We start from the raw sequence: 22,679 nt of genomic DNA, 5'->3' as shown, positions 1-22,679 counted from the left end.
TGCTTTTATATATGTACTGCAGGTAGGTTCAAGGAGTCGATGACATACTGTGCATAGCTGTTAGTCTGCATATTGCAACAGATTCTTTATTATGAATATGACCCTCTGTTGAGTGGTTTTTAATGCACTCAGGGAGAAAGAGGTGATACAGAATTTTTTCACTCAACCAAGTCTCATAGGCTACAATGACCTTGAAATAATATATGTGTATATGCACTCATGGTCTATGGGTAGGATCTTTGATTAGTAATCAAAACATAATCAGGTTTGAAACCTACCACTGCTTAGATTTTGATTAATAATCAGCATTAGTGATCAAAGACTTTCGGCATAAGAAGTCACCCTCAGTCAGCCAATGGCCTTGTCAAACAGGGTGGAGGAGCAGATGGGAATTCAGGGCACTCTATTGTCCTTGGCGCGGGAAACTGCCCATAAGGGCAGAACAACCAGCAATGGTCAATGGCATGAGCATGCAGAAGGCAATGAAAACCGCTGCATTAAAGACACATAATATGTATCCACAGAACATGTGATCTATAACTGAGGAAAGTGTCATGATGATCTCTCCAGTGGCAAAAGATTCCGGAATAGTCCCCCAGTCAGATCTGCGGGAGGGGACTAACAAGGCAAAGGTGACCATGAGAGAACGAACGAATAACCAACAAAAGGATAACATGGAATGTTAGAAGTTTGAATGTGGTAGGGAAGCTAGAAAATTTGAAAAGGGAAATGCAAAGGCTAAATCTAAATATAGTAGTGGTCAGTGAAGTTAATTGGAAAGAAGACACAGATTTATAGTCATATGAGTTAGGGTAATACCAACAGCAGCAGAAAATAGTATAACAGAAGTAGGATTAGTTATTAATATGAAGGTAGGGCAGAGAGTGTGTTACAGTGAACAGTGCAGTGATAGGGTTGCTCTTTATCAGAACTGACAGCAAACCAACACCAATAATGGTAGTTCAGATATACAGGACTATGTCACAAACTGAATATGAAGAGGCAGAGAAAGTATATGAGGATGTTGAAAGGGTAATAAAATATGTAAAGGGAGATGAAAATCTAATAGTCATGGGGGTTGACTGATTTGGTGGAAGAGACCAATAGTCACGGGGGACTGGAATGAAGTTTTAGGGGAAGGAGTAGAAGGAAAGGTTGAAGGATTATATGAGCTTTGAACACAGAATGAGAGAGGAGAACGAGTAACTGAGTTCTGAAATAAATTTCAGCTAATAATAGTGAATACTCTGGTCACGAATCACAAGAGGCAATATACAGGAGATATGGGAAGATTTCAGTTAGATTACGTCATGGTAAGGCAGAGATTCCAAAGTCAGATACTAGATTGTAAGGCATTCCCAGGAGCAGATATAGACTTGGATCACAATTTACTAGTGATGACAGGTAGGCTGAAGTTTAAGAGATTAATCAGGAAGAATCAATATGCAAAGAAGTGGGGCATGGTAGTACTAAGGAATCATGAGTTATGCTAAGGCTATAGATACAGCAATGAGGCACAGGTCAGTAGACAGTAGAATTGAGGAGAAATGGAGATCTCTAAAAATGGCAATCTCAGAAGTTGGAAAGAAAAACATTCACACAAAGGAAGTAATTGCGAAGAAACCATGGGTAATTGAAAAAATACTTCAGTTTGTCGATGAAAGAAGGAAGTACAAAAATGTTCAGGGAAATTCAGGAATACAGAAATACAAGTCACTCAGGAATGAAATAAACAGGAAGTGCAGGGAAGCTAAGGCAAAATGGCTGCATCAAAAATGTGGAGAAATTGAAAAAGAAATGATTGTTAGAAGGACACACACATCATACAGGAAAGTTAAAACAACCTATGGCAACACAAAAATCAAAGTTGTGTAAAGGAACTGAAAATATTGTGATTTAATCGCAGAGGTGCTGAAAAATTGTTCCAGTGACACACCAGAGAAATATCTGGTAAACTTTTTATCTTTGAGAGACATAGAAACAATTTCGCCCTTCGTTTTTTATTTCTTGTATGAACGACTACTTTTTGTTCTGATGGGCTGGTGGGATGTCGTACTGTCTAATTACTAGTGTGTGTGTGTGTGTGTGTGTGTGTGTGTGTGTGGTAAATGAATGAGTTAAAAGACGCAAGATGTGTTTTATATTATTTTCATCGCACAACAAGCCTTATTCCCATGCCTATGGAGTATTTATGTTAAGCAGAGAAGGCGAGTTTTAGATGGAACCGAAGATCTTCAAAACGGCGCTGCTCAACAATAGAGGTACGTGATTGTGCTCACTACTTTCCTTTCGTGGCCGCTAAAATTACTTCCGATTCGTTTTGCCGAGACATTCAGAACCTGCAATCTTCTTTTTCTTATAAAAATACTAGTCCGATGCAAAACAAATACTCTTAGATTTAAATAATTGCCATTCTTTTACCCAGGCCACGGGGAATGATAGAACGTACGTGCCTCTACTCTGAATGTCGAGTGTGTTACGACGAAATTATTTCACAATGAAAATTTCTCATCAGACCGCAACCACTCGCACGCGAATGTACGTACCCTCTGAATGTATCTAGTCAGTCACGCGCGTTGTTCAAAAGCTTTACTTTTAATATTCAGTGGATTACATTTCCGAAATTAATTTTTGTTTATGCTGCAAATCGTACTTCACGCGAAGTATTTATTACGTAAGTTTCAGGCTCAATTTAATAAAAAAAGATTCCGAATAATAGAAATAAAGAATAACAATCAAACAAATCAAACCTAAATAAATAGAAAGAGGGAACATTACAGTTGGTAACATTAAAAGTGCAACGGGAACTCCCTGTTAAATGCAGAGGAGAGAGCAGATAGGTGGATAGAGTACATTGGAGGCCTCTATGAGAGAGAAGACTTGTATAATCTGATAGAGGAAGAAACGGGAGTCAATTTGGAAGAGAGAGGTGATCCAGCATTAGAACCAGAATTTATGAGAGGAAGACTGAAGATCAAATAAGGCAGAAGAAATAGACAACATTTCTTCAGAATTTCTAAAATCATTGAGGAAATTGGTAACAAAATGATTATTTACATTGGTGTGTAGACTGTATGAGTCTGGGGACATACAACCTGACTTTCAGAAAAATATCATCCACACAATTCTGAAGACTGTAAGAGCTGAAACATGCGAGAATTATCACACAATCAGCTTACCAGCTGATACATCCAAGTTGCTCACAAGTATAATATACAGAAGAATGGAAAAGAAAATTGTGAATGTGTTAAATGACAATCAGTTTGGCTTTAAGAAAGGTAAAGGCACCAGGGAGTCAATTCTGATGTTGCAGTTGATAATGGTTGGTTGGTTGGTTGGTTTGGGGCAGGAGACCAGACAGTGAGGTCATCGGTCTCATTGGATTAGGGAAGGAAGGGGAAGGAAGTCGGCCGTGCCCTTTGAAAGGAACCATCCCGGCATTTGTCTGGAGCGATTTAGGGAAATCATGGAAAACGTAAATCAGGATGCCCGGACGCGGGATTGAACTGTCGTCCTCCCGAATGCGAGTCCAGTGTCTAACCACTGCACCACCTCGCTCGGTAGTTGATAATGGAAGCAAGACTAAAGAAAAATCAAGACATGTTCATTGGATTAGTCGACCTGGAAAAAGTGTTCGAGAATGTAAAACGATGCAAGATGTTCAAAATTCTGAGAAAAATAGGAATAAACTATAGGGAAAGAGCCGAGAAGGAGCAATTAGAGTGTATGACCAAGAACAAAGTACTTGGATTGAAAAGTGTGTAAGAAAGGGCTGGAGTCTTTCACTCTTACTGTTGAATCTGTACATCAACAAAACAATGATAGAAATAAAAGAAAAATTCAGGAATGGGATCAAAATTCAATGTGGAAGGATATCAGTGAGATGATTTGCTGATGACATTGTTATCCAGTGTGAAAGTGAACAGGAATTGTGTGATCTGCTGAATGAAATGAACAGTCTAATGTGTGAGGAATATGGAGTGACAGTAAATCGAAGGAAGATGAAAGTAATGAGAAGTAGCAGAAATGAGAACAGTGAGAAACTTCACATCAGAATTGATGTTCACGATGTAGAGGAATTTGAGGAATTCTGTTACCTAGACAATAAAATAATCAATGACGGATGGAGCAAGGAGGACATCAAAAGCAGACTAGCCCTGGTAAAAAGGACATTCCTGCTAAGAGTGGTCTCCTAGTATGAAACATAGGCCTTCATTTGAGGAAGAAATTTCTGAGGATGTACGTTTGGAGCACAGCGTTGTGTGGTAGTGAAACATGGACTGTGGGAAAAACAGAAACAGAAGAGAATCGAAGCATTTGAGATTTTTTTTTTTTTTTTGTGGTTTTAGGGCGCACAACTACAATGGTCATTAGCTCCCTGACTAATTTAGGAATGTACCGCGAGGCACAAGGTTAAAAAACAGCAACTAAAAGGGACAACACTATAAAAGATGTATTAACAGGCATAGGATTAAAAAACTACAGCATAATCAAACGTCCTTAGACAGGTGTGTCAAGAGAACGCGAGCAGCAGCTTCTGGGTCATCCGCTAAAATGGCATCCAGAGTACATGGCAGGCCAAGATCAAGACGCAGCGCAGTAAAATCCAGACAGGACGTAAAAATGTGGCGGACCGTCAGCAATTGCCCACATGGACAGAACGGCACCGGCGCTGCCTTCAGCAGATGGCGATGGCTGAACTGGCAGTGTCCAATTCATAGCCGGGCCAAAACAACCTCCTCCCACCGAGAAGGACGTGAGGAGGACGTCCAAGCTGCGGGAAGAGGTTTCAAGGCCCAAAGCTTGTTGTCCCTAAGTGCAGCCCAATCGGCATGCCACAGCGATAAAATGCGCCGACAAATGACCGTGCTACAATCTGATGAAGGGACACAACAAGAAGCTGTCCAAGGCTGGAGGACCGCAGCCTTGGCCGCGGAATCTGCAGCTTCGTTCCCAGGGATACCAACATGGCCAGGAACCCACATAAAGCTAACTGGAGACCCGTCGTCCACCAGCTGCTGAAGAGAGCGTTGGATCCGGTGCATGAAAGGGTGAACCGGATACGGATCACTGAGGCTCTGGATGGCGCTCAGAGAATCTGAGCAGATGACATAAGCAGAATTTCGGTGGCGGCAGATGTAAAGAACAGCCTGGTAGAGGGCAAAGAGCTCAGCTGTGAAGACCGAACATAGGCCATGTAGCCGGTATTTGAAACTTTGTGCCCCGACAATAAAAGAACACCCGACCCCGTCATTGGTCTTAGAGCCATCTGTATAAATGAAGGTCATATTAATGAACTTCGAACGAAGTTCGACAAAACTGAAGTGGTATACCGAACCGGGGGTAACCTCCTTTGGGAGCGAGCGGAGGTCAAGGTGAACGCGAACCTCAGCCTGGAGCCAAGGTGGCGTGTGGCTCTCGTCCACTCTAAAGGTTGCAGGGAGTGAAAAATCAAGGTGTTGAAGGAGGCAACGAAAGCGAACTCCAGGGGGTAGCAGGGCAGAGACATACAACCCGTATTGACGGTCGAGAGAGTCGTCAAAAAAGGAATGATACAATGGGTGGTCGGGCACTGACAGTAGCCGACAGGCGTAACGACAAAGCAGTATATCGCGCCGGTAGGTGAGTGGCAATATACCGGCTTCAGCATGAAGACTCTCGACGGGACTAGTATAAAACACTCCGATCGCAAGCCGTAAACCCCGATGTTGTATGGAGTTGAGGTGGCGTAAGATGGATGGCCGAGCAGAGGACCAGAGGAGTATACAAAGCACCCATAATCCAGCTTGGAGCGGACGATCGACCGATATAGGTGAAGTAGGATGGTTCGATCCGCTCCCCACGACATGCCACTGAGAACACGGACATTTAAAGAACGGGTACAACGGGCAGCCAAATATCACATGTGGAGACCAACTAAGTTTCCTGTCAAATGTAAGACCTAAAAATTTTGTTGTCTCCACGAATGGGAGAGCAATGGGGCCGAGTCGTAAGGACGGTGGGAGAAACTCTTTGTAGCGCCAGAAGTTAATACAGACCGTTTTCTCGGCAGAAAAACGGAAGCCACTGGCGACACTCCAGGAGTAAAGACAGTCAAGAGAACGCTGAAGACAGCGCTCCAGGAAACATGTACGCTGCGCGCTGCAATAGATGGTAAAATCGTCCACGGAAAGGGAGCCTGATACATCATCTGGGAGGCAATCCATTATTGGATTGATCGCTATGGCGAAGAGAGCGACGCTCAAAATGGAGCCCTGTGGCACCCCATTCTCCTGGCGAAAGGTGTCTGACAGGACAGAACCCACACGTACCCTGAACTGTCGATCCATTAAAAAGGAACGAATAAAAAGAGGGAGGCGACAGCGAAAGCCCCATGTATGTATGGTGCGGAGAATGACCGCCCTCCAACAGGTGTCGTAAGCCTTCTCCAAATCAAAGAACACAGCCGCGGTCGGGCACTTCTGCAAGAAGTTATTCATAATGAAGGTCGACAAGGTAACTAGATGGTCAACAGCAGAGCGGCGCCTACGAAATCCACATCGTACATTGGTAAGTAGGCGTCGAGATTCGAGCAGCCAAACCAAACGAGAGTTAACCATTCACTCCATCACCTTACAGACACAGCTGGTGAGCGAGATGGGTAGATAACTGGAAGGCAAGTGCTTGTCCTTCCCCGGCTTAGGAATCGGTACAACAATAGACTCGCGCCAGAATGCGGGAACATGTCCCTCAATCCAGATGCGATTGGAAGTATGAAGAAGGAAACCTTTACCCGCAGGAGAAAGGTTCTTCAGCATCTGAATATGAATAGAATCAGGCCCCGGAGCGGAGGACCGTGACCGGGCAAGTGCATTTTCGAGTTCCCGCATGGTGAATGGGGCATTGTAGTTTTCACAATTCGAGGAGCGGAAATTAGGTGGCCGAGCCTCCTCTGCCTGTTTTCGGGGGAGGAAGGCAGGGGGGTAACGAGTGGAGCTCGAAACCTCTGCGAAAAAGCGGCCGAAGGCATTGGAGACATCCTCAGGGGCCACAAGGACGTCATTCGCGACAGTCAAGCAAGAAACTGATGAGTGGACCTTAGTGCCAGATAGCCGGCGCAGGCTACCCCAGACAACAGAAGAAGGAGTAAAAATGTTGAAGGTGCTTGTGAAAGCAGTCCAGCTGGCATTCTTGCTTTCTTTAAAAATACGACGACACTGCGCACGTAATCGTTTATAATTGATACAATTCGCCACTGTAGGGTGGTGTTTAAAGGTGCGTAAAGCACGTTGATGAGCACGTAAGGCGTCTCTACATGCTGCGGTCCACCAGGGAACTGGTATGCGGTGTGGAGAAGAAGTAGTGTGAGGGATGGAATATTCAGCAGCAGTGAGAATGACTTCCGTGAGGTGTGCAGCCTGACTATCGCAGCTTGTGAAGGTTTGATCCTGAAAGGTCGTCCTGGAAGAGAAGAGCCCCCAGTCTGCTTTGGAGATGTTGAGCACGGAGAGGGGGTATGATGCAGGAGATGGATAACACACGGGAAGTGGTCACTTGAATATGTATCAAAAAGCTCATACCATTCAAACCGGCGTGCAAGTTGGGTAGTACATACAGAGAGGTCTAAATGGGAATAGGTGTGAGAGGTGTCTGAAAGGAAAGTAGGGGCACCAGTATTGAGACAGACAAGATTGAGCTGCTTGAAAACGTCTGCTAACAGGGAGCCCCTCGGACAGGATGCTAGAGAGCCCCAAAGAGGATGGTGAGCATTGAAGTCTCCAGTTAACAAAAATGGTGCAGGGAGCTGAGCAATAAGTTGCAGTATGTCTGCCCTGGTAATGGCAGACGACGATGGAGAGTAAACGGTACAAATGGAAAATGTAAAAGTGGGGAGAGTAATGCGGACGGCAACTGCCTGCAGGCCGGTGTGCAATGTGATGGGATCATAGTAGATATCATCCCGAACCAGCAACATAACCCCTCCACGAGCCGGAATACCTGCCACAGGAGGTAAGTCAAAGCTCACAGAGGTGTAGTGTACCAAGGCAATTTGATAGCATTGGGGGTAGCTTCGTTTCCTGGAGGGCTACGACGAGCGGACGGTGCAAGCGGAGCAGCAATTTCAAGTCCTCTCGGTTGGAGCGAATGGTACAAATATTCCAGTGAATAAGTGCCATTGTGAGAAGAAGAAGATGCAAGAAGGGGTCATCTCGAAGGCCGCTGAGTGCGAGCACTGCCGCCTCTAGCAGGAGGCGGACAGTCATCGTCCATTTCTTCTATAGGTTCATTGGCCATCTTGTGAAGATGGCCGGGAGGGGGAGCTTCCTCTGCTGGTGAACAGCCAGATGTTCGGCTACCAGCGGTGCGGCCAGGCGAAACGGATGACGGCCTGGGGCGGCAACCGCTGGGTGGCGCAGGAGGAGAAATGCGCTGTGGTGGGGAAGGAGAACTGTGCTTCCTATGAGCCTTCTTGGAAGGCCGTTTTGTGGAAGGATTGGTCGATGGCTGAGGGTTCGAGGTATGTAGAAGGTCTGCGCGATACGGTTCCTTCTTGAAGGCCCATGCATCTGACTTCTGGGTCTTCGTCCTGGCAGAAGCTGATAAAGGTGCTTGTGTCGGAGGGGCGACGAGAGGAAGAGGAGACGTCGACCGGACGATCTTAGCACTGGCCAAACGGACGACCGTAGTGCTGAAGGTCAGATCGCATGTCTGTGTCGCCACCTCCCTGGTAGTCCGAGGAGAGGCAAGGACAGTACTGTACTTCCCCGCTGGGAGCAATGTGGGCTTCCTACTAGCGAATAGCTTGCGAGCAGCCGAGTTGGAGACTTTCTCTTTGACCCAAATTTCTTGGATACAGCATTCTTCCTTGTAAATGGGACAGTTACGGGAGGACGCTGCATGGTCACCGTGACAGTTCACACAACGAGGAGACGGAGATGGACAGTCACCCTTATGGGCATCCCTGCCACAACTCACACATGTAGCCGCATTGGAACAAGACTGGCAAGTGTGATTAAAACGCTGACACTGGTAGCATGGCGTAGGTGTCGGGACATAGGGGCGAACAGAAATAACCTCGTAGCCCGGTTTGATGCGCGACGGCATCTGAACACTATCAAAGGTCAAGAAAGTGTCCGAGTCGGTACAAGGTCATTGTTGATCTTTTTCATGATCCTATGGACAGCCGTCACGCCCTGCTCAGCGAGGAAAGACTGAATCTCCTCGTCAGTCAATCCTTCGAGTGATCTAGTATATACCACACCACGAGACAAATTCAAAGTGCGGTGAGCCTCCACCCGGACAGGGAACGTGTACAGGAGTGTGGCCCGAAGCAGTTTTTGTGCCTGAAAGGCGCTCTCAGTTTCTAGTAACAAGGTACCATTACGCAACCTGGTACAAGACTTGACAGATTCGGCTATGGCATCTACGCCCTTCTGGATAACGAAAGGGTTGACAGAGGAAAAATCCTTTCCATCCTCAGATCGAGAAACTACGAGGAACTGTAGGGCAGGTGGTAGTACTTTTGTCACTGGTGGCTGGTCAAGTTTCCGTTTGTGGGCAGAAGTCGAGAGAGAAGAAGAAGAAGAAGAAGAAGAAGAAGAGAAATCCATTGCGGAGGAATCCCCATGATTGCCAGCGTCTCCGATGGCGCGCTCCTTCCTTGTCGGGGCCCTCTCAGAGGGCACTCCCGCCTTAGGTGATTGTTCACACCGGCATGGTCGGAAGGTGTCAGCTCAGGCCTCCCCTCGCTGGGCCTGGCCTTTACCAGGGGGTACGTGCGTGCCTAACTTGTCTACCCAGGGCGGGGAATTACGAGTTACCCCGTCACCGGCTACGCGTGCGAACGCGTGGGTCGGCCTTCAGGCACGCACAGGGAGGAAGGAAGAAGAGGAAAAAGAAAGGAGAGAGAGAAAGAAAGGACAGACTGTCTCAAACCCCGAGGCGGAGACCAGAGAAGGCAAGGAGAAGAAGGCAAAGAGAAGAGTAAGGAAGACAGTGAGATGGAGAAGAACAAAGAAAGGAACCAACCAAAGGAAGGAAGAAACCAGAAGAAGTGAAAAACCAAAATGAACGCAAATATAGGTCGTGAAACCGTCCGTCTCCGGACGCAGGCGCTAACTACCCCCTTGAGGGGGAGGGACTCCTTTTAGTCGCCTCTTACGACAGGCAGGAATACCGCGGGCCTATTCTAACCCCCGAACCCGCACGGGGGATTTGAGGTGTGGTGCTACAGACAAATGTTGAAAATTAGGTGGCCTGATAAGGTAAGGAATGAGGAGATTCGGCGCAGAATTGGAGAGGAACGGAATATGTGGAAAACACTGGCAAGGAGAAGGCAGGATCATAGGACATCTGTTAAGACACTAGGGAATGACTTCCATGGTTATAGAGGGCACTATAGTAGGCAAATACTGTACAGGAAGACAGAGTGAAATACATCCAACTTATAATTGAGGACGTAGGTTGTAAGTGCTACTATGAGATGAAGAGGTTGACGCAGGTGAGGAATTCACGGTAGGCCGTGTCACATCAAACAAGAGGATAAGGAAAAGAAATTAAATTTGAAAGAGAACTATGCTGTTTGTACAACATTTTTTCTGATGCCAAGATTACTTTGAAAACCGAAAATTTTGAGACTAGTTTAATCAAAATGATGTAACCATGTGTGAAGAAATTTTACAGCTGAAATACAAAGAACAGCATGTAAACTGGATGTCACAGGAAATATTTTGAAAGTGGCAGTCAACATCCCATATTTCTCAAATGTCCACTCCTGCTCATTACTATGAACACAGTTTTGAATGTGATGTACGCTCTATTAATTTTACTGACTGTTTATATATTGTTTCCTCAGTTGGACTGCCTATCCTAGCTTACTAAGTCTCTCTCTCTCTCCCTCTGGTGTATGTGTGTGTGTGTGTGTGTGTGTGTGTGTGTGTGTGTGTGTGTGAGAGAGAGAGAGAGAGAGAGAGAGAGAGAGAGAGAGATGCGCAAGCATTTTTGTCAGTGATCCTCTTCAGGAGCATTTTCAGTGGAATTATTGAGTTCTATTTTGGTCCCACGCGATCCCTAAGAATCAAAAGTTCTCTCAGGAATAGCCCAACATCACTGAGTGACGATAATATGGCTTTGATGTTGTAGGTGACTAAAAGGTTGTTCAGCATCAAACATTTCATCTTAATACTCATCCACTTCTCTGACATGTAGCACAGGTGGTGGCAGATTGTTGATGTCCATCCTCTTCCAAATTAGAACCTACCTATTTTTTCTTAGAAGGCCCACTTGTGTAACATTTCATAGTTATACTGTGCACAGACAACTTTTAATAATTTTATTCTCAAAGTGAGCAATTTCAATACAAACTGTGACTACAAACTGCATAGGTTTAAACAAGATAATAAAAGAACATATACTTACTGGAGCATGAGCCCTGATGTAATTTGCACTGCTTGCTGGGTGGAAAGTGAGATGTTGCTGCCTGTTGGAAAGCTGACTCAGTTCAACAAAGAGCTTTAGATGGTTTGGGTACAGCAGGTGTACAGGATCATCAATATCGGCATTTGAAGGATGTGGAAACTGTCCGTGCAGCATATCCCACAAGAGACGCTGGGATCCGATGTAGTCGTGTGATTCACCATGCAGCAGTGTGAAAAGAACAGTGCTCGCTAGACAGAAGCAAAGCAATGTGGTAATTGTAACTCATTTTACAATTGTTTTGAACAAAACATATACTGCAGTGAAAGCCAAAGCATACATTGGTTGCCTGAGCACCTATATCAATTTTGTTCTGAAGGGAAAAAAGTTTACTGAGGAATTTGGTTTTTTTCCTTCATGGAAAAAAAATAGATCATTTTTAGTAGTTTATTTAGTTGAAGCATCAACCTAAACAGTTAAATTTACATTTTGTTGTATCATTTAACAAGTTGTATGAAACCTTGTAACAATTTTACAGTAAGAACCAGCATTCACTTTAATTCTCTTTGGGCAATTTTCTGGAGAGCAGAACCTTAATTCCTAAGCACTTATTTTTCTAACTCAAGGCTTTTAAATTTTTTTGTAAATTTATAGATACATACTGACTCACATGATGGGAATTCAATGTGTATTTAGATCATATTTATTAAGTAGGATCATCAAAATCCACATAGCACGTGCGGGTATTTCCGAATATAAAATAGAATATAATTGACATGAATATAATAGAGGGAAACATTCCACATGGGAAAAACAAATATATAAAAAACAAAGATGTCTGCCTATGTCTGTATGCGTGCAGGTGTGTGTGTGTGTGTGTGTGTGTGTGTGTGTGTGTGTGTGTGTGTGTGTGTGCGCGCGTGCTATCTCTCCTTTTTTCCCTCTAAGGTAAGTCTTTCCACTCCCGAGATTGGAATGACTCCTTACCCTCTCCCTTAAAACCCACATCATTTTGTCTTTCCCTCTCCTTCCCTCTTTCCTGATGAAGCAAGCATGGGTTGCGAAAGTTTGAATATTTGTGTGTGTTTTTTATTTTGTTTCTATCAACATACCAGTGCTTTCTCGTTTGCTAAGTTAAAGCATCTTTGTTTTTTATATATAGAATATAATTGTATAGATAAAAGGTTTAGCTCAGCAAATGGCAGCTGGAGAAAACACACAGAGAAGGTAAGGAAATGTGCAAGATTTTGGAACAAGTGGCTCCTCCTCCTGGCAGGGGTAAAAGGGGAAGGAAGACAATGGAGGAAAAGGACTGCTGAGGTTTAGGAAATGGGAAGAGACATGGAAAAGTCCCCCAGTGCACCACATCATGGGAGACTTACCAGATGGGATGAGAAACTGGATAGCTGCTCACCAAGTGGCACCACAAGGAAACACGTATAAAAGTTAAGGTAAGAAAACATTTAAGGTATATGGTAGGTAGCTTGTTTACATCAACAGCAATTTATTACCAGTTTTAAGTAATAGCTTAATACTCCTTTAATTCTTATTTTTCCTTGTTTGGGATTGGGGATGATGAGGCGCTGAGTCCATATTTCACCTCTGTTTTGATTTTCTATTCCGTACAATTATCAATTTGCGACATCATTATAAACTAGAAAGCTAAACCTCTACAATATATGAAGCGGTTATTATTAAAATACACAACTTAAGCAAAAGATGTTCAAGTGAGGACTTATAAAGGTGAAACATTAAAACTCACTTAGTACTGTGACATATTTAATGCTTTTACATTCAAAAATTTGTTTGGTCTTATATAGTACATACTGTTGTAGTTCGTTTTGTGGTCTTCAATTTCAAGGCTAGTTTGGTGCAGCTCTCCACGCTATCTTATGGAAGCCTCCTCATCTCTGTGAAACTACTGCAACCTGCTCGTGTTTACTATAGTCACATCCTCATATTGTCTACCATTTTACCCCTTCCCCTCCCCCCATCCACACTTCACAAAAGAAACTTACATTACTAACCTGATGATTCCTTGATGCCTTGTGGTATATGTCAATAGGCTCCTCCTTTTAGTAAAGTTGTTTCACAAAGCTCTTTTATCCACAAGCAGTTGCAATGCTTCTTCATTAGTTACTTATTCTATCCCTCTAACTTTCAATGTAATTCTATAACCCCACATTTCAAAATCTTATAGTCTCTTGTGCCTTCATGGGCTTTCTCAGTATAATAATTCTTGAGTTTGTCGCTGGATTCTAAAATCAACACGACATGATATTTCAGCAATTTCTGTGATCTTTGGGAGAACACAGCAGTTGCTGCTGCCAAGTTCCACTGAAAACTGATGCTAAGGCTGCAAACAGTTGTCCTATATAGGCCTCCATACCATAAACAATGGTTGCACTACCCACCACAGTTGCTGTGCCCAAGACTGGGCCAGTGGCACTGAAGTCAGTGATGTATTACACTCAGAGACTATCTTCGAATACTCAGGCTGGCCCCACAAGAGCGCGTGAAAAACTGGAGATAACAGAATACTGTTTCATCAAGGAGCACGTGATGAAATTTGACAAGATTTTGATAGTTGCCTATACACCTAGATTTTTGGCCAGCATTTATAAAGAGGCAACTGAAATTAGATTGGCAGGTAATTTGATTCATAAAGAAAAGGTTTCCCTATTACCACAATGTGGAACCCCATACTACGTCATATCAAAACACAATAATCTTTCAAAGAGTGTCTTCAAGTGCAATATATTGTCAGTGTCAGAGTTCTACTAGCGGTGGGACCACAAGCCCAGTATCAAGAGCAACAACTGTGGCAGGCAGTGCACGCACCACGTACGGCATGGAGGCCAACAGGACAACAATGGGATTGTTTTTCAATGGGACTCAGCAGCAGCAGCAGCAGCAGCAGCAGCAGCAGCATTCTCCTGAAGTCGGTGGACATCCATTACATATCATTAATCTGTTTTATTTTTTCTGGTGTTCACTTTATAGCCTCATTGAAAGGCACAATCCATTCTGTTTGGCTGATCTTCTGTGACAGACCACCACCCATTTCAACTACTGTTTTTATTTCACGGCCTTTAACTTGAATTGCAATCTGGCTCCAGTAAAACTTGTAGGCAATCTTTCACTCTCTATATTTTATCCCTGGTAACTTCAGAATTTCAAATAGTGTATTCCAGTCAACATTGTCAAAAAGAGATGGTGTTGCTGTTCCTATGTTTCTCTGGAACCAAAATTAATGATCCCAACAAGGTTGGCTGCTACTAGTCATTCCATCTTTCAGTATATACTTTGTGTCAGTGTTTTGAAACTAAGCCTTAGTTAACTAACGTTTCAGTAACATTCATCTACATCTACATTTATACTCCGCAAGCCACCCAACAGTGTGTGGCGGAGGGCCCTTTACGTGCCACTGTCATTACCTCCCTTTCCTGTTCCAGTCTCGTATGGTTCGCGGGAAGAACGACTGTCTGAAAGCCTCCGTGCGCACTCTAATATCTCTAATTTTACATTCGTGATGTCCTCAGGAGGTATAAGCAGGGGGAAGCAATATATTCGATACCTCATCCAGAAACGCACCCTCTCGAAAAGTGGCGAGCAAGCTACACCGCGATGCAGAGCGCCTCTCTTGCAGAGTCTGCCACTTGAGTTTGCTAAACATCTCCGTAATGCTATCACGGTTAGCGAATAACCCTGTGACGAAACGCGCTGCTCTACTTTGGATCTTCTCTATCTCCTCCGTCAACCCGATCTGGTACGGATCCCACACTGATGAGAAATACTCAAGTATAGGTCGAACGAGTGTTTTGTAAGCCACTTTCTTTGTTGATGGACTACATTTTCTAAGGACTCTCCCAATGAATCTCAACCTGGTACCTGCCTTACCAACAATTAATTTTATATGATCATTCCACTTCAAATCGTTCCGCACGCATAGTCCCAGATATTTTACAGGAGTAACTGCTACCAGTGTTTGTTGCGCTATCATATAATCATACAATAAATGATCCTTCTTTCTATGTATTCGCAATACATTACATTTGTCTATGTTAAGGGTCAGTTGCCACTTCCTGCACCAAATGCCTATCCGCTGCAGATCTTCCTGCATTTAGCTACAATTTTCTAATGCTGCAACTTCTGTGTATACTACAGCATCATCCGCGAAAAGCCGCATGGAACTTCCGACACTATCTACTAGGTCATTTATACATATTGTGAAAAGCAATGGTCCCATAACACTCCCCTGTGGCACGCCAGAGGTTACTTTAATGTCTGTAGACGTCTCTCCATTGATAACAACATGCTGTGTTCTGTTTGCTAAAAACTCTTCAATCCAGCCAGACAGCTGGTCTGATATTCCGTAGGCTCTTACTTTGTTTATCAGGCAACAGTGCGGCACTGTATCGAATGCCTTCCAGAAGTCAAGGAAAATGGCATCTACCTGGGAGCCTGTATCTAATATTTTCTGGGTCTCATGAACAAATAAAGCGAGTTGGGTCTCACACGATCACTGTTTCCAGAATCCATGTTGATTCCTACAGAGTAGATTCTGGGTTTTCAAAAACAACATGATACTGGAGCAAAAAACATGTTCTAAAATTCTACAACAGATCGATGTCACAGATATAGGTCTATAGTTTTGCGCATCTGCTCGACAACCCTTCTTGAAGACTGGGACTACCTGTGCTCTTTTCCAATCATTTGGAACCTTCCGTTCCTCTAGAGACTTGCGATACATGGCTGCTAGAAGGGGGCAAGTTCTTTCGCGTACTCCGTGTGAATCAAATTGGTATCCCGTCAGGTCCAGTGGACTTTCCTCTGTTGAGTGATTCCAGTTGCTTTTCTATTCCTTGACACTTATTTCGATGTCAGCCATTTTTTCGTTTGTGCAAAGATGTAGAGAAGGAACTGCAGTGCGGTCTTCCTCCGTGAAACAGCTTTGGAAAAAGGTGTTTAGTATTTCAGCTTTACGCCTGTCATCCTCTGTTTCAATGCCAACATCATCCCGGAGTGCCTGAATATGCTGTTTCGAGCCATTTACTGATTTAACGTAAGACCAGAACTTCCTAGGATTTTCTGTCAAGTCGGTACATAGAATTTTACTTTTTAATTCACTGAACGCTTCACGCATAGCCCTCCTTACACTAACTTTGACATTGTTTAGCTTCTGTTTGTCTGAGAGGTTTCGGCTGCGTTTAAACTTGGAGTGAAGCTCTTTTTGCTTTCGCAGTAGTTTCCTAACTTTGTTGTTGTACCACGGTGGGTTTTTCCCGTCCCTCACAGTTTTACTCGGCACATACCTGTCTAAAAAGCATTTTACGATTGCCTTGAACTTTTTCCATAAACACTCAACATTGTCAGTGTCGGAACTGAAATTTTCGTTTTGATCTGTTAGGTAGTCTGAAATCTGCCTTCTATTACTCTTGCAAAACAGATAAACCTGCCTCCCTTTTTTTATATTCCTATTAAATTCCATATTCAGGGATGCTGCAAAGGACTTATGATCACTGACTCCCTGTTCTGCACATACAGAGTTGAAAAGTTTGGGTCTGTTTGTTATCAGTAGGTCCAAGATGTTATCTCCACGAGTCGGTTCACTGTTTAATTTCTCGAGGTAATTTTTGGATAGTGCACTCAGTATATTGTCGCTCGATGCTCTGTCTCTACCACCCGTCCTAAACATCTGAGTGTCCCAGTAAATTGAAATCTCCATCTAAGACTATAACATGCTGAGAAAATTTGTGTGAAATGTATTCCAAATTTTCTCTCTTTTTCTGCCACTAATGCTGCTGAGTCTGGAGGTCGGTAAAAGGAGCCAATTATTAACCTAGCTCGGTTGTTGAGTGTAACCTCCACCCATAATAAAGCAAAGGAACTATCCATTTCTACTTCACTACAGGATAAACTACTACTAACAGCGACGAACACTCCACAACTGGTTGCATGCAATCTATCCTTTCTAAACACCGTCTGTACCTTTGTAAAAATTTCGGCAGAATTTATCTCTGGCTTCAGCCAGCTTTCTGTACCTATAACGATTTCAGCTTTGGTGCTTTCTATCAGCGTTTGAAGTTCCGGTACTTTACTAACGCAGCTTCAACAGTTTACAATTACAATACCGATTGCTGCTTGGTCCCCACATGTCCTGACTTCGGCCCACACCCGTTGAGGCTGTTGCCCTTTCTGTACTTGCCCAAGGCCATCTAACCTAAAAAACCGCCCAGCCCACTCCACACAATCCCTGCTACCCGTGTAGCCGCTTGTTGCGTGTAGTGGACTCCTGACCTATCCAGCGGAACCCGAAACCCCACCACCCTATGACACAAGTCGAGGAATCTGCAGCCGACACGGTCACAGAACTGTCTCGGCCTCTGATTCAGGCCCTCCACTCGGCTCTGTACCAAAGGTCCGCAGTTAGTCCTGTCGATGATGCTGCAGATGGTGAGCTCTGCTTTCATCCCGCTAGCGACACTGGCACTCTTCACCAAATCAGATAGCCGCCGGAAACCAGAGAGAATTTCCTCCGATACATAGCGACACACATCATTGGTGCCGACATGAGCGACCACCTGCAGATGGGTGCACCCTGTACGTTTCATGGCATCCGGAAGGACCCTTTCCACATCTGGAATGACTCCTCCCTGTATGCACACAGAGTGCACATGGGTTTTGTTCCCCTCTCTTGCTGCCATATCCCTAAGGGGCCCCATTACGCGCCTGACGTTGGAGCTCCCAACTACCAGTAAGCCCACCCCTGCGACCCCCCGGATCTTGCAGACTGAGGGGCAACCTCGAACAGGTCAAGCAGCCATGTCAGGTGGAAGATCTGTATCAGCCTGAGACAGAGTCTGAAACCGGTTCGTCAGACAAACTGGAGAGGCCTTCCGTTCAGCCCTCCGAAATGTCTTTCGCCCCCTGCCACACCTTGAGACGACCTCCCACTCTACCACAGGTGAGGGACCAGCCTCAATGCGGGCAGTATCCCGGGCAACCACAGCCTTAGTCCGATCGGGGGATGCGTGGGACGAGTTGGCTGTCCCCGACAAACCCCCATCCGGACACCCACAGTGATGCCCATTGGCAATAGGATCAAGCTGTGTGACCGAAGCCAACACTGCCTGAAGCTGGGAGCAAAGGGATGCCAACTCAGCCTGCATCTGAACACAGCAGTTGCAGTCCCTATCCATGCTAAAAATTGTTGTGCAAAGAACGTCTGAACTAATCTACAGCGAGCGCAAACAAATCGACACAAAATTTAAACAGTTATTAAAATACAAGACCGCCTAGTAAATGCAGTAATGCTGCTACTTGCGCACTGCTGACACACTGCTCGGTGGCGGAAGGAGACTACGCGATTTTACACTATTCAGGCACTAAAAAGCGATGCTACAACTCTCAAATACTCTAATAGGCCCGAAATTTATGAATTAAACAATGCAAGTACCAAAAACACACAAAGAAATTAAGAATTAAACTATGTAACAAATGAGTGAGCTAGGAGTATACGACTTGCTGCTGCAGCTGCTTATCCAATGGCGGCAGGGAGCAGATTTGCCAGTGCCTGCATTATGTGTGCAGGAATATTACATTCTTTTCTGAGGTTTCATGATATTTTGCTTATCTCATGTATTCCACATTGCTGTTGTGCTCTTCAGTCTGAAGACTGGTTTGACGCACCTCTCCATGCTACTCTATCCTCCACAAGCCTCTTCACCTCTGAGTAACTGCTGCGGCTTACATCCCTTCTGCCTCTGACTTTCACCATAAAAACTGCTGTGTGTACTTTTTCTGGCAGTTATACACCTCTGTGGCCTCTATCTTACTTCGCAACTGCTTGTGAGCGTACCTCACTGTAAACAGGAATGCTCCTGGCTGTAACTTGCACGCACAGAAATATTGACTTTCCTATCTCCAACAGGAGTGCTGCTACACTATTTTGGTTACAATAATGCATTCACTATGCTGTTAATACTAGCATATCTGCGTTCCTATTTTTTATTCATTATTAAACCTATTCCTGAATTACCCCTATTTGATTTTGTATTTATAACCCTGTACTGGCCTGACCAGAAGTCCTGTTACTACTGCCACCAAACTTCACTAACTCCCACTATATGTAACTTTCTCATCTCCATTTCTGTTTTTAAATTTTCCTAAACTACCTGCCTGATTAAAGGATCTGACATTCCACACACTAATTTGTAGAATGTCAGTTTTGTTTCTCCTGATAACATCCTCCTGAATAGTCCCTGGCCGTAGATCCAAATGGAGAACATTTTACCTCCGAAATATTTTACCCAAAAGGATGCCATCATCATTTAGCCATACAGTGGAGCTGCATGCCCTTGGGAAGAATTACAGCTGTAGTTTCCCGTTTCCTTCAGCTGTTTGCAGTACCAGCACAACAGGCCTATTTGGTTGATGCTACATCAGATCCAGACTGCTGGCCCTAAAGTACTGAAAAGGCTGCTGCTCCTCTTCTGGAATCACATGTTTGTCTGGCCTCTCAACAGATACCCCTCTGTTGTGTTTGCTCTTTTGTTCAGCTACCTGTATCGCTGAGGCATGCAAGCCTCCCCACCCAAACAGCAAGGTCCATGGTTCATGAGGGCTATTCCACATACCAATGTGGAATAGTATTGCCATTGTTGATACTCCCAACGATAATAATAATTCAGAGGAAATCTTATCTTCTCCAGATTCGTTCAAACAGTAGTCAACATCAAAATGCTGATATTATGATATGTTTGAAACAACGGCTTTGCATTTACCAAGGACATGCAGGTACTGTCCAATTTATTTAGTTCCCCATCTCCTCAAGATCTTACCTTCATGGAATTTATTCATCTTTAATCTGCATTTCACAACTAAAATTATGGTTAAAGTCCATATATGCTTCTGGAAATGATTTACATTTTGTCATCTGGTTTACCTGTGCTGCTGTTACGTGCACTGTCTTTCACAGTTCTCAAACCTAGAGTTGGTAATGATTAAATTGTGCTTTCTGCCTCTCAATTTTATAGCTTTTTAAGGAACATTTTCTTTCTGATATGACTAAACCTAATTGTTAGAGTGCTACAATTTGTAGTAAAGTTGCAAGGCAGTTCTCAATTGGCTCCTTAAAAAAAAAGCATGGCACTGAAAGGCTTGAGAAATTATGCTTTAGACAGAATACAAGAATCTAGATCGAATTTTCACTCTGCAGCGGGATATGCATCAGTTTGAAACTACCTGGCAGATTAAAATTGTTTGCCACACTGGAACTCTTACCTAGGACTCTGCTTTTCACAGACAGCTACTCAGCCGATACAGCACTTGTCGACGAAAAATAAAAGGTCCCAGGTTTGGGGCCCTGCCCAAAACACAGTTTTAAATGGTCATTCAAGTTTCAGAAACACCGCAGTCCACCGCAGAATGGAAATTCGTTCTGGAAGCAGTCCCCTTTCAGTGGCTAAGCCAATTCTCCCCAACATCCTTTCTTCCAGTCATGGAAGATATGCAGAAGAGCTTCTGTGATGTTTGGGAGAAGGGAAGCTGCGAGAGGGGGTCACAAGTCGTGCTCAGACAGTGCAATTGGTGAGCACTTGGTCACAAAATGGAAAGGTTCCAGGTTCGAGTCCCAGTGTGGCACAAAGTTTTACTCTGCCAGAAAGTTTTTTAATATAGTTAAATAACTAGAATAAAATATTTTCTTAATCTTGAACCACCTGTACCAGAAAAAGCATTCCACTCAAGAATGGCCAAGAAAATGTGTTTCCTTATTCAAATCCAGTACTATGCTGGAATTTTTACACCAATGTGCTAAACATAGCACTTGCCCACATGCGCTTGCTTTTATTTTATCAAAGAATATGAAAGCATGTCTGCAATCTGGTACACTGAAGCCTGCGTTACAAACAGTTCCACTCACATTGTTGTGTGTCATCCTGGGGGAAGACCTGGGAAAGGGCATGCGCCGTGGCCAGCAGTGCCACTATACCAGTGACTGGGCTTGTTGCACCTGGCACCACCTGGTCAAACATAGATGTAGAATCCATTCGGGCTGAAACCATGATGACTGTTCTGTTTTCATAAGCGGTATCTGGACGATTTTGTGAGAGAGCTGGTAGGCTCACCCAAACGTTACGGTCAATAAGAGCGTCACACACGTGGACTGTAAAAGGAGACAGTTTATCTCTAGTGAATATTTTGCTTAATGAGATAAAAATAGAATATGCACTACATATGAAAACTTAAGCAAACACACATACAGGTTAAGTTACTTATACACATCAGGAAATTGCTAATTTTTGTGTCAGTGCAAGTCTTGAGTAGTGCATACCATTTTATTTCTCTGTATAAAATTTATGAAGACACTTACCATTTTCCAATTCTCATCATTTGCTAAAATCAAATTTTACAATAGAGTAAATCTATTGAGAAGCTACTGTTTAAACAATAATCAATTAAAGGTATTTGTTATTGTACAACTAGAGAGATTAGAGAACAGACCATACCTGAGTTTAAAAAAACAGTATGAAAGCACACTATCATTTTACAATAAGCTGTATCACAATCATTAGGAACTAATTTGCAGCATTGAAATTCTGTGTGTCTTTGCTCAATGACGACACACAAAATATAAGGGGAGACAGCTAAGACGAGAACTTTTGAAAAAATATGCTGTTACAAAAATTGACATAATGTCTTAAAGAAAATCTGCAATCACAAGTTGTGAAACATATTTATATTGCCTGTCTTGATTGTACTACTATTTTTTAAAATGAACTCTTTCAGTTCAAAATGAAACATCGACAGATCTGCCTGTACTGGTTATATAGGATGCAGCATTTAAATTTCACTGATATGAACGGGTTGTTTTTGTAACTTACAGAATCAGATCTGAGGATGATTTATGTTAAAGCAAAATAACACATTAAAAAATAAAATCAATGCAATCGCAATGGACAATAAAAAATCTAAATGATGATGTGGGTACCATTACCAAAACTGGACTACTGAAAAGGTGAACTCAACCCCTTTGTTGCAGGAACTAATGTGGTCTAGTACTTGGTACAGCCACATTCCATCTACAACTAGTGCCAATTGATGCTTGCAAAACACAGAAGTCCTTAACTTCACAACAAAGAATTTTCAGAGTGTAATGGTTGTACCATAAAAAGTAGTAGGTGAGCTTGACAAAAGAAACTATCAGCTCACACATATCTTTTAACATTACTCATTGAAACTATAAACTATAGCTCACAACTTCATTCATTCATATTCCATAT

At 43.5% G+C, this 22,679-nt stretch overlaps 1 protein-coding gene across 5 annotated transcripts in view; it reads right to left on the bottom strand.

Moving 5' to 3' along the window:
• LOC126285420 (nicastrin) overlaps positions 1 to 22,679 on the bottom strand; it is a 133,913-nt gene that overhangs the window by 63,103 nt on the left and 48,131 nt on the right. For all 5 annotated transcript variants that reach the window (XM_049984787.1, XM_049984788.1, XM_049984786.1 and 2 more), the window contains exons 5-6: positions 21,320 to 21,562; positions 11,398 to 11,645 (exon numbers count right to left, since the gene is read on the bottom strand). In XM_049984787.1, coding sequence (XP_049840744.1) covers positions 11,398 to 11,645; positions 21,320 to 21,562 — 491 coding nt within the window. The remainder of the gene's footprint in view (positions 1 to 11,397; positions 11,646 to 21,319; positions 21,563 to 22,679) is intronic.

The sequence above is a fragment of the Schistocerca gregaria genome, chromosome 8, assembly GCF_023897955.1.
Source record: "Schistocerca gregaria isolate iqSchGreg1 chromosome 8, iqSchGreg1.2, whole genome shotgun sequence".
Taxonomy (NCBI): Eukaryota; Metazoa; Arthropoda; class Insecta; order Orthoptera; family Acrididae; genus Schistocerca; species Schistocerca gregaria.
Note: the sequence above shows the minus strand (reverse complement) of the source record. Positions and strands in the feature narration are given on the sequence as shown.